The 12,491-nt window shown below is 41.1% G+C and overlaps 1 protein-coding gene across 3 annotated transcripts in view; it reads right to left on the bottom strand.

Moving 5' to 3' along the window:
- The window catches only part of EGLN1 (egl-9 family hypoxia inducible factor 1), a 57,360-nt gene that overhangs the window by 4,761 nt on the left and 40,108 nt on the right, over window positions 1-12,491 (bottom strand). For 2 of the 3 annotated variants that reach the window (XM_086679684.1, XM_025915006.2), the window contains exons 2-3: window positions 5,479-5,598; window positions 2,010-2,146 (exon numbers count right to left, since the gene is read on the bottom strand). In XM_086679684.1, coding sequence (XP_086535810.1) covers window positions 2,010-2,146; window positions 5,479-5,598 — 257 coding nt within the window. The remainder of the gene's footprint in view (window positions 1-2,009; window positions 2,147-5,478; window positions 5,599-12,491) is intronic. The other variant, XM_086679685.1, reaches the window with a different exon arrangement.

The following is a 12,491-nucleotide window of genomic DNA, read 5'->3' as shown; positions in this document are numbered from 1 at the left end:
GGTTTATCAAATACTACAGAGCACAGTTACAGCTTCTGGTACCAATAATGGGCAAAGTGCACACACACACACACACAGGAAGTAAAAACACCCTATAAATGGTAATTCCTTAGAACACAACAGTGAAACCATCATGCAGATTCTGGCCAGGGCTCCCTGGTGGGGGAGCAACACGGATCGAATGAAGAGCCTGTGAATGTGAACTGAATGAGAACTGAATCGTGTAGGCGTCTCAAGGAAGGAGTCAAAGGCAGAGGAGAGTCAGAGTCTGGGAGTCTGGACAACTGGGCAAAGTGAGGTTCACAGATCACTCAGCTGCTGAGTGACAACAAGGAGGTCAAAATGGGGCCTCCTGACTTCCAGATTCTGCTCCTTCCAGAGCTCCAGCAGCCTTCTAACCATGTAGCCTCTTCTATTTTTCCCAGTGGCCTTGGCAATGGGAAAGGTGCACAGATATTGCCCCAAATTTTCAGTTACTTAGTAATCGGAGTCCTCCCATCTGGATCAACCCCTTCTCTAGCCAGTAGTCCTCACCAGAACACAGCTGGAAACTCACACGCCATTCTATTCTTCTGCCCTGATCTCCCATCAACCTACTCAAGAGTCCTCCTCACATTAACTCTGCGCTTCTGGTCGTTCTGGGCCCAGCTGAGCTCCTCTCTTCACTGTGACACCTGGCTCATCTAGTCCATCTTTTCCAATTAATGCCACTCTCTCCCTCTTCCAACGTCCTGTAGCACCTACTCTCCACAGCTGTTCGGCATTCACTACCTAAAAATGTCCACTCTCTCTTTATCTAGAAATGATACAAGCAGACCATACTCAAGATTCCATAAAAAGGAAGGTCTATGAAGCCGTTTCTAGGTCAAAGGGGTTTTAAAGAAGCAGCAGGAGCAGAGACGGGCGCCGGGTGCCAGCAGGAGTGATGGGAGAGTCAGGACGGGCACATCATCTGATGGGACAGGATCCCCCCCGGTTTCCATCTGTGGCTTCTTAGGATCTCTTACCACAAACTACTAGGCTTGCTACCAGCAGTGTGAATCAGGGCTAAAGGCAACACAGCTCAGAAGGAAGAAAAGAGGGGCACCTGGCTGGCTTAGTCGGTAGAACATGCAACTGTTGACCTCGGAGGTCGCTGGGTATAGGGATTACTTCAAACAAAAAAAATGCAAAGAAGGAAAAAGAGAGATGACAACAAAGTCTTTGGAATTGGAGCCACACTGGGGCTGGCCCACGCCAGCATCACCGGGTAAAGCCCGCTCTTCTCCTGTTGTATCTGAGGCTAGGCCTCCTCTGCCCCCACCTACCCGCTGAATGCCGGTAATTCACTACCATGATGCTCAAGGTCCCTTCCGTAATGAAAAGTGGGTATCTGAAAAACAGTGCTATTTTTCTAAAAATATTTATAATGAGGTCCGCAACATCTTCCATTTTAATACTCTTAACATTTCAATGTAGGAAAATGGCAGAAAGAATATATAATAAGGCTCACAGATGCTTATTATTAAAGCTGAAGAGTTACTTGGCTAACGTGAACTCCCACACATGGCAACTTTTTCCTCCTCACTTCTACTCTCTGAGTGCTTCTGATTTTTCTGTTTTGTAAAATTTTTCTACATTATCCCTCTTTTTCCTCCCTCACTCTCTTTTAAAAAACTGCCCTTTTCCTTCTCTGTAGAATCCTTCTATCCCCCAAATGACTATCACAGAATTGCAGAATGGATAGTAGTTAGAGATGCATAAGACAAGGAGACAGGGCTGGAGACAGATGGCCTGTATTTCCATTTCTTAGCCTAAACATAAGTGGCTGTGCAAAGAAAGTCACAAACGCTTGGCACTGAACTGGGAATAAATCATATAAAATTATCCAAATTAAAAGTTATGACTGAAGCATTATGATAAAGATTACTCGAGAACAGGAAGATAGCAGAAAACTTTCAGGTATATCCTATCTATCCCCTCCTCTTCTACCACAGTCTTTCCCAAATTTTTCTTAAAAGGAATACTACCTTGTAGCATATGCTGGTTGTACTTCATGAGGGTTGCGACGGTCAGACCAGAAAAACAGCAGTCTATCAAATTTGGGTTCAATGTCAGCAAACTGGGCTTTGCCTTCTGGAAAAATTCGAAGTATACCTCCACTTACCTAAGGAAAAGAGCCAAATATTTGAGTATGAGAGTAAGAATACTATAAAATTAAATTGATGGGGGGCAGGGGGAGATCATTTCAGAATCAAAATTCTTAACTGGATTATTCACAAATACATTCCAATTAACAAGGTATGAAAAGGAGCTGAGGGGCGCCTGGGTGGCGCAGTCGGTTAAGCGTCCGACTTCAGCCAGGTCACGATCTTGCGGTCCGTGAGTTCGAGCCCCGCGTCAGGCTCTGGGCTGATGGCTCAGAGCCTGGAGCCTGTTTCCGATTCTCTGTCTCCCTCTCTCTCTGACCCTCCCCCATTCATGCTCTGTCTCTCCCTGTCCCAAAAATAAATAAACGTTGAAAAAAAAAATTAAAAAAAAAAAAAGAAAAGAAAAGGAGCTGAGATTCCAAGTACATGCAATGATATGAGGAAAAATTCATTTTTTTAGGGACTTTTTTGTAAATATTTGGTGAAACAGATGAATATTCTGAATTCAAAAGGCTTAAACATGACACTTGGAAGTTTTAAGAACTAGTCATTACACCTTTCTGATTTAGGTATGCTAATGATATGCTTAATTAGCCTATTCTTTAAAAATGTGTCCGTTTCAATTACTATAAATGGTTAAGTATGTCAAATAAAGGGCTTACTGTGTTTTAACGTTCAACAGTAATTAACAGGACAGTCACAAATTTAATGGCTCTTACTTAAGGAATTCAACCTATCAGTAGAAAGTGTCCTCATTTATGATCATCACTGCGGTCATTTGATTAGAAATGGGGGCTCTCCCTTGCAAGACTGGGCCTCACACATTGATGGCTAGCTGCTTACAGCACTGGATTCCATCCAGAAAGGATAATTACTATTCACCCAAATACACATCCTTCTCTATCTGGGATCAGATGGACTCACCTATTTATTCCCATACCAACCGAGTGTCTACTGTTCTGGGACCTGTGCCGGGCCCTCAGGACAGAGGAGGGAACAGTGCACACAGACGCTGTCCTTGTGGTACTTACAATCTGGGGGGAATTAAAGTGAGGCAAAACCCACCCAACTGAGTAGCTCTTTACCCTTGAAGAACTGAACTCCTAAGCAGGTAGATTCTAAAACTGAAAGGAACTCATACTTAATCAAGACCTCAAGGAGGTTGAGCCTATGCCCAGAATCTGCAGACAAGCTGTTTATCAGGCTCATCCTTAAGTTAAATTTGAGCTACTGTGTACCCTGGCCTGCCTTCCTCAGGCTCTCTTCAGATGGATTCCCGTGGCACTCATGCAAACATCTAAAGAATCTCTAGACTGTGACCAAGAACATATCCTTTCTTCCCCTTGCCCTTTGACTGGAGTCACTGGGAATATCACAGGTGATCTGCTGAAAATATTTGAAAACAGGTAATTAAAGCTTCCAATCCCCCTGTGGGAAACCTTCCCTGAACCCTGAATTAGGTGGCCCCCTACGTGGTCCCACAGCAATCTATCCTGCACTGGGCATAAGCAATTGTTAATGTACTCATCTGTTCCCTCCACTAGATTCCAAGCTCCATGAGGGTTATTTCTATTTCTGGTCTATTTCCAGCATCCAGAATGATGTCTGGCATGCTGTACATACTCAGTGTAATCTTGCAATGGAAGCTTTTAGATCTATATACAAAAATCCTAATGACTTTTTTCTTCTTATGTACTAATTTAGAAACTACGTATTAATGACCTTGGCTAGGTCATATCAAAATTAAAAGGAGATCAGCCTAGAAAGAACCTAACAAAATACAGAAGTTAGGAGTTGTTCAAACATATTTCTAGCTGTCAAGATATTCACAGAATTGGGGAGAAATATTTTTTAAGTTTTAACCGAAGTTACATCAATCTGTTTTGTATGTTGGGCTCAAGGTGAATGACCAAATTTCTTTCTTTTAAACTTTGAAAGCTGTAATAGAAAAACCATGCACGTTGTAATGCCTCAACATCTACTTAGTAGTAAAACTTACCTTCATTTTGAACTTGGGCAAAACCAGAGGAAAATCTTTAAATCAGTGTAACACAGAAAGATTACCAGAACAACACTGTGAGCATGCCTTAGGTTTTAGGGTATGATTTAGGATAGGACTAGGTTTTTACATAATTAAGACTTGGTGCTTTCCATTTCTGTGTATATGTTTGTTTGTGGGAGGAAAGTGTTTAAAGGTTATTTGATGTTTAAAAATTACTGGGGCACTTGGGTGGCTCAGTCAGTTAAGCATCCTACTTCAAATCAGGTCATGATCTCATGGGTCATGAGTTCGAGGCCCATGTCAGACTCAGTGCTGACAGCTCAGAGCCTGGAGCTTGCTTCAGATTCTGTCTCCCTCTCTCTCTGCCCTTCCCCCGCTCACGCTCACACACACACACACTCTCTCTCTCTCTCTCTCTCTCTCTCAAAAATGAAGAAACATTAAAAAAAAATTACCCTGGCTATACAGGTGTGTTCCCTCTGAAAATCCACAGGGCTATTATATACAGTGTGTTCATTTTTCTATTTGAATATTTTGCTTCAATAAAAGTAAATACAGATTTTTAAAAAATCAACCCAAAATTAGTTTAAACAACCTACACAGCAGTAACAAAGCATGACATACTTCTGAGGTTTCAATCATTTAAACTCAAGTGAAACTCAGGCTAATATAAGGAAATAAATATTTAAAACAAGAGAAAATGTACTGTAAATTCTAGTAGGTTTTACAGGATTTGTCAGCACTGATAAACTTCTAGTTTTTCCATAATCAGGAGAGAAGGAATCCTGCCTTCAATATTCAATTCAATAACCCAATGCCAGACAGTATCTCTGCAACAAGAAGAAGTAGGAAATAACCCATAATAATTATTTATATATAATCTCCCTCAAAAGCCGTTATAAAACAAGTGTTCTCAGAAGTGTTTTTTATAAAAGCCACTAAAACGTATATATTTTAATTAAATACATTTTGGTATGGGTTAAATTTGGGGGGGCACCTGGCTGGCTCCATCAGTAGAGCATGTGACTCTTGATCCCGGGGTCGTGAGTTCGAGCCCCCCGTTGGGAGTAGAGCTTACTTAAAAGAGAAAAAACAACAACAACAAAATGTTACATTTGGATGAATGCTCTAATATCTGAAAACAAGGGAATCCACTTTTTGAGACATATTATTAGATTTCACTTACAAAGATCCACTCCTAATACCCAAGACTAGAACAAATCTAAGAAATTTTAAACTATTCCATGTGTGAAAGACAGTCTCACCTAAGAGGAATCTGAGTCTTAATACCTATGAGAAAAAAAAAAAAAAAGAAAAAAAAAAAGAACGGTCAAGCAAGCTGCATACCTTGGCATCCCAGTCTTTATTAAGATAATATATACACGTCACACATCTTCCATCTCCATTTGGATTATCAACGTGACGTACATAACCCGTTCCGTTGCCTGGATAACAAGCAACCATAGCCTGTAATAATAACGATGATGGTTTTAAAAGTCTATACATACATGAATAAAAACATTTTATAAAAGAAATCTCTGATTTGGGACTACTTTTACACTTACATTCTCCTAAACAAAAACCGTATTTTGTAGGTAAGAAAAGGCGGAGATATTCTACGTTGACACAAAGACTACAAAGGTAGGTTGGTGAGTAATCCAAAGCCTGGGGAAATCTGCTTCACAGTGACGGGAAGAACTGATATCAAAGAATCAGAGAGTATCACTTGGCTGTTACAAGCCATGTGCCCTTGCTTAAAACCCCAAAGGTCAGAAGGATTCAGGAACTACTTTCACCTTCATTCGTACTGATAATCAAGATCAAATGAGTCTTTGTTCTGCTCCAGGGGAGACTTCTATCATCCATGAGCTCAACCAAAGAACACTTACATTATTACTGTCTGACGGCCAAACACCCAATCTGACACTGTCTCTGAATTTAGTTCAACCCCAAACATTAACTCATTTGTCAGTGACTTTAAAAAAAAAAAAAAAAAAAGGCTAAGTGTAAAATTAGCACGTGACTCACTCCTCCTCAAACCAGAAAGAAAGTCGTTTTTTCACTCAGATTATAACAAGATGTAGTTCAGAAGACCGTTGGGTTAATAAACACGAAGGTGAAGAGAGGTCTAAAATAGAAAGCACTAAAAGAACTCATAGGTTCTACGACCGTAGTACATAGTAACCAACTGAAATTAGAAAGAGTGATTAAAAACAAAAAACCTCAGGAATTATGCAAAAAACAAAAATAAAGATGGTCACACTTATTCCCGAAATCTTTCACTTCTCCAATCTCTTCATGGATTGAAGTCAATAGGGTCAGTATTTTTTTTTTTAATAGGGTCAGTATTAATGTCAATGAATTAGTAATAAAGTTATTACACACTAATTAAGTTACATCATTATTTAAAGGATAAATGGCAAATGCTAATTTTTAAAATTCATATTCAACTGATTAGTGAATAAGTAACTCAGTGTTCCATCTCTGAGAGACTAGGAAGCATTTTAAACCTGAAGGCTTAAAAAAAAAAAAAAAAAAAAAAATCACATTTTCATAAACAGCCTGGACCTACAGCTCTTTCAGAAGCAGAATTTTTGGTAAACATTCCATACGTCTCTATTTTTTCTGATTCCAGATAGACTTACATGCTTTCTCTTGGGACTTGAGGTTGGTAGTAACAGGCAGAACAGCATGAGCTCAGTGGATTGAATAAACCCAAATAATTTCCTTGTCACTAGCAGCTAGGAAAGGCATGTGTAGCAGACCTTGAACAGTAGTATAAGAAGGTACCAATTCAGGGTACCTGCGGGACTCGGTCAGTTAAGCATCTGACTCTTGGTTTCGGTTCAGGTCACGATCTCATGGTTTGTGAGATCAAGCCCCATGTCAGGCAGGCTCCATGATGATAGCGGGAAGACTACTTGTGATTCTCTCTCTCTGCCCCCCCTGCGAGTGCGTGCACACACTCTCTCTCACAAAATAAATAAAACAAACTTAAAACAAAACCAAAACACCCAACCTGAAGCCTTCTCTAAAGTGATCTCATCTTAAAAAAAGTTCACTGAGGCCTCTCCAGCTATCTGGTAACCTGAGCATATCTTCAGCAAAGAACAAAGGGGAAAATCTTTCTTTGTTCATCCACCCACCACCCCACCCCATCCATCCCATAGCAAACACCCCCTGAGCATCAACTATGTACCTGAAAGGCCTTGGTAGGGAGGGGCTACAATGATGAACAAAACAGAGTCCCTTGTTTTCATTTATTATGGAACTTAGTGTAGTGAATAAATAACCAATAAACAAACAGATATAATGTTAGGTAGTTATCTTTTCATAAAGTTGAAGGACACAGAAAACAGGATGATTTCTAGAACAGAAATCAAGGAAGACCTCTCTGAGGAGCTCACATCTGAGCAGAGACTAAAATGAAGGGAGTGGCAGGTTGTGCAAATATCTGTGGGTGAGCACTGTGGCTGACGGAAAATGAGAGCAAAGGCCGAAATGGCTGGGCCAAGTGGAAAACCATCGCAGGCCAGCTGGACTAGAGTGAGCAAGGGAAATTAGGAAGGGTTCAGCAAGCCATGGTAAGGACTTCGGATACTGTTCTAAAAGGGACACAAAGCCAATGGAAACATATCTGATCAATGTTTCAAGAAGGTCGGTTTCAGTTCTGGATGCATAAAACATGGCAACTGCAATAACCTCAGTATCACCTACTAGCTGACGTTTGCCAGATGCTGACCATCTGCCCACACTGTTCTAAGAGATTTGCGTGTAAGACCTCCTCTGATACAACCACACGAGGTAAAAAGTATCATTATCCTGATCTTCATTTAACTGTGAGGGAAACGGAGTCCCAGAAAGGCTAATTAACACACTCAGGGTCATGTGACAGTAGAGCCAGGTATACTGCAGGCATACCGAACCGCTACATGAAGCTGCGGGGAAGAAACAGTGAGAAAACAAAGGCGGCCAGGTGGCCGCTGTAGTTTCTAGCAGAGAAACAGAAAAGGAGGCTGCCCAGGCGGGCAGAGTGGGGCATACTCTGAAGGCAGAAAAGCAAGGTGATTTGCTAACAAAGCGGAAGTGGAAATCGGGAAGAGCCAAGGATGACTTCAAGGTTCTCTACCTATATCATCGGATGAATGGAGTTAAGTCTTCCCCAAAATAGAAATACTAGGTGAAAGAGCGGTTTTTATTAAAAAGGGGAAAGAAGTTTCTCAGCAATGGTCAGGATGAGCCAGACATCCCAGAGCAGAACAAAACTGCACAGCGGGATTATGGCTCGACGTGGGATCTGTTTGTACTGGTCACTTCTAAACTGCTTTCCTTGGAATCCTGGGGTTACGTAGAGGTAAGGGAAGGGGGGGTGGAGGAGGGGAAGTGAGTGGGGGAGGATGGGGGAAGGCATTGAAATGAGAAGAGACCTGGGCGCCTGGGTGGCTCGGTCGGTTAAGCATCCAACTTTGGCTCAGGTCATGATCTCACGGTCCGTGGGTTCGAGCCCCGCGTCGGGCTCTGTGCCGACAGCTCAGAGCCTGGAGCCTGTTTCAGATTCTGTGTCTCCCTCTCTCTGTGACCCTCCCCCGTTCATGCTCTGTCTCTCTCTGTCTCAAAAATAAATAAACGTTAAAAAAAATTTTTTTTTTTTTAAAAAAAGAAATGAGAAGAGACCAAAGTAGGCGGTTCTGCCCCAACATTCAACTAGGGGCAGCATTTCCCCGCATGCTGGTTTGCAACTGAGGAAGCAAGGCCAGGAGTGAGTCCCCAGAGCACATCCCTGCAGGCAGACACTAGGAGGGTGTCTAAGCATACCCAGAAAAACCAGATTGTCACAGGAAACCTGTGAGCCAGGTGGGGGGGCACTCCTAGAGGTTCTGGGGAAAGAGAAATCCTGTAGGAAACCTGCAAAGGTCTGGATGAATTCATTCAAATACTGATATGGGGACAGTGCATTTAGTAACTGATGCACGTACCAAGACCTCTCTCATTTGGACTGTAGAAAACACAAAAAGGTATTTCTCTAGGGCTTGGGATTAAGAAGGGCACTTGTCTTGATGAGCACCGGGAGACCTGTAGAACTGGTGAATTGCTACATTGTACACATGAAACTAACATAACCCCGTATTTTAACTGGAATCAAAATAAAAACTTAAAAACAGTAAAAAAAGGTATTTCTCTAATCTCATGAAATCTGGCAGCTACAACTGTCTTCAGCCAGTATTCATATTTAAACACAGTTATCCTAAAAGATCTGAATTATCAAAATTTAAAGTTCCTTAAATATGGAGCACCTGGGTGGCTCGGTCAGTTGAGCGTCTGACTCTTGATTTCGGCAAAGGCATGATCCCAGGGTTGTGGCATCAAGTCCCAAAGGTGGGCTCTGCACTGGAACCTGCTTGGGATTCTCTCGCTCTTCCTCTCTGTGCCCCTTCCCTGCTCACTCTCTCTCAATAAATAAATGAATGAAGTTCCTCAAAAGTAACATAGCTTTTCCAGTTCTTCCAGTTTTGAAATAATATTCATGCTCTATTTCTTAATTGGTACTTTTGTTTTCCTAGTGCATTTTATATATATTTGTGTAAAAAAGACTCTGGTGTTGCTGTTCTTGTTTTGTGTGCTTTCGATATGCACCTAACATGCTCTTATTCATAATACTTTTAGTAAACTCACTTTTTTTTCTATGAATCAGTTGGTAAAGCAACTAATAGCCACTCATTCTAATCTACATGTCATCAGCAGCCTTAAAAAATATTTATGGCACTGATTGGAATTTAAACAAAAACTTTAAAAAAGGAATTTAAAAAAATGTTATTTATGGCACACCTACCATATTGCAACTACAAAAAGGGCTGCTATAGTAGCTGTCTCAAAGGACTTAACTGCAAAGAAAAAAAAAACAGGCACACAAAACAAATAAACTGAGTCGTATAAATAATAAACAGAAAAAGAATCCTGAAAAAAGGAAGTATTTGTGTAGGATAAAGTAAAATGAGGGGATGAGGCTTTGAGCTACACATAAGACTGAAGCTTATCTTTGAAGGGCAGATGTGATATGAAAAGGTGACAGGAAGAAAAGCAGTGTAAGAGCATAACAAATACAGCAGTTAAGTGACTGCGGGGTATTTTATTGATCTGCTCCACTACTTAACTACTTAAATGGTGAAGTTCATTTGGTGGAAACAGGATGAAATCTTGAAAGTTACGCAGAGGAAGTAGGACATGAAAGGGAAGCAGCGGTGGGCCACTGTGGTCCTTGGGTGGGTATGACCACTGTGAAAGCTTTTAAGAAGGCAGCTTCTTTATTCTAGGATTTATATGAAAGATTATTCTAAGATAAAGCACACTGCTTTGGTCTGAATGTCTGTGTTCACCCCAGATTCATGTTGAAATCCTCACCCCCAAAGATGATGGTAACAGGAGGGGCCTTTGGGAGGTGCTTAGAGGTAATGAGGGTGGAGCCCTCAGGAATAGGATTAGTGCCTTACAACAGTGACTCTGGGGGGATCCCTGCCCCTTCTGACCAATGTGAAGACACAGTGCAAAGTAGCTGGCCATGAACCAGGAAGAAGGCCCTCACTAGGCCCTGCTGGTCACCTGGATCTGGGACTTTCCAGCCTCCAGGACTGTGAAATACATTTCTGTGGTTTAAAAACTACCCCATCTGGTTTTGCTCTTGTTGTTGCTGTTGTTATAGCAGTCTGAATGGACCAAGTCACGTCTGTAAAAGATAAAACTGTTCCAACAGATTTATGTTAGATGTACTAGTTCTAAGGATAAGGAAATGCATTAAAGTCTATCAAGAAAACTCAAAATGAGGCTTATCAGGGATTGAAGTGACACTCCCTGGTTGTCCTCTGTCCTTTCCCAGGAGAAGCAGGACTAGACTTGACCCTGCACTCCTCTAAGGTCTGGGGTTGAGGATAGCAGAAGAATCTAGGCATTTGCCCGGAAAAAAACAAAACAAAACAATGTAAATGCTCATTTACAATTCTGAGGTATGATCCTAATCTGCCATGTCTTTGAGATGCCAGCTTTAAATATTTCAATTTCCCACTGGGAAAAGCCTATTTAAACATAAGCAAAACAATTAAATACTATTTTTTCCTTTTTGATATGAAAATATACATGATTGAGGATGTTCTTAAGATAAGAAACACCATAAATTTGTTTTTCACTCTGAGAATAAAAGGAAGGAAGAGGTTTGTGATACCTCTTTGGAATCTGAAGACATTTATTTCTGGCATTGGAAGACTTGTATTCAATATGAGGTTGAACCAGGAAACTTTAAAAAAATTTTTCCTTTTTGAACAGAATTATTTTAAAACATGGATTCAAAGCTAAGAGAACTAGGGGCGCCTGACTGGCTCAGTCAGTAGAGCACGCAACTCTTGATATCGGGGTTGTAAGTTCGAGTCCTGAGTTGGGCGTACAGAGCACTTAAAAACAAAATCTTCAAAAAACAGAAGAAAAAAAACGAAGCTAAGAGAACTAAAATTTTACGGGCTATCAAAGTACTATTTTCCCTGGATGAAGGGAAACTGTTCATGCTCTGAAAATCTATCCTATTACAATGTACCGCCTAAGGGTACACAGCCCTCTGCCCTTTGTCCATGCTGACAGCTAACACTAGCGGTCCCTGCCTGCAAGCCAGGTGTGGACGATCTCCTTTAGACTTCACAGCAAATTTATGAGGAAGGTACAATTAATCTCTCCATTTTAGAGGTTAGAAAATTGAACTACAAGGAGAATAAAAATCTTGCCAAAGGCTCTCAGCGGTGGAGGTGGGACATATATTGAGGCAATCTGGAGGGAAAAATCACTCCGCCTATTGTGTTCTTCAATTCTTGGCCCCAGTGAGGCTTGTGTTCAGTCTGAGGGGTTCAGACGGGATCGGTAACACAGGCTCCTACGTGATTCCCCTGCCTGCTATATGCCACAGACTCTCGCATAATGCTCAACTCTCAGACGTACAGATGTTTTCTAGCTCTATAGGACACCTTACCGTTTAAGTCTCTTCCCTATCCATTCTGAAAGCACACCCCCGGCCCCATCATCGCTATCTCTGCGGTTATATACATCTAATTCAAATATGTGGAAAAATAATTGGTCATCAAAAGAACTGAAGTAAGAGCACGTACTGTAAGAATAACCTAATTTTAAAACTGCAGACTTCAATTACACCGGTTTAGGTAAATCTCATTTCCAAAAAAATACCACTAAAAACTTTATAGAAAGTCATGAATTTTGTTCACTGCTTTAACTACTACGGAGGGAGGGGGTAATGAAAGAGGGCAATCTACATGCATTAACATTTTTAATCTCTTATTTGCTAAGCTTAATGTTATAAATAAATATCT

This window comes from Puma concolor, chromosome D2 (genome assembly GCF_028749965.1).
Source record: "Puma concolor isolate L17-30 chromosome D2, mPumCon1.1.hap2, whole genome shotgun sequence".
Classification (NCBI taxonomy): Eukaryota; Metazoa; Chordata; class Mammalia; order Carnivora; family Felidae; genus Puma; species Puma concolor.
The sequence above is the reverse complement of the archived record's forward strand: the minus strand, read 5'-3'. Positions and strand labels throughout refer to the sequence as shown.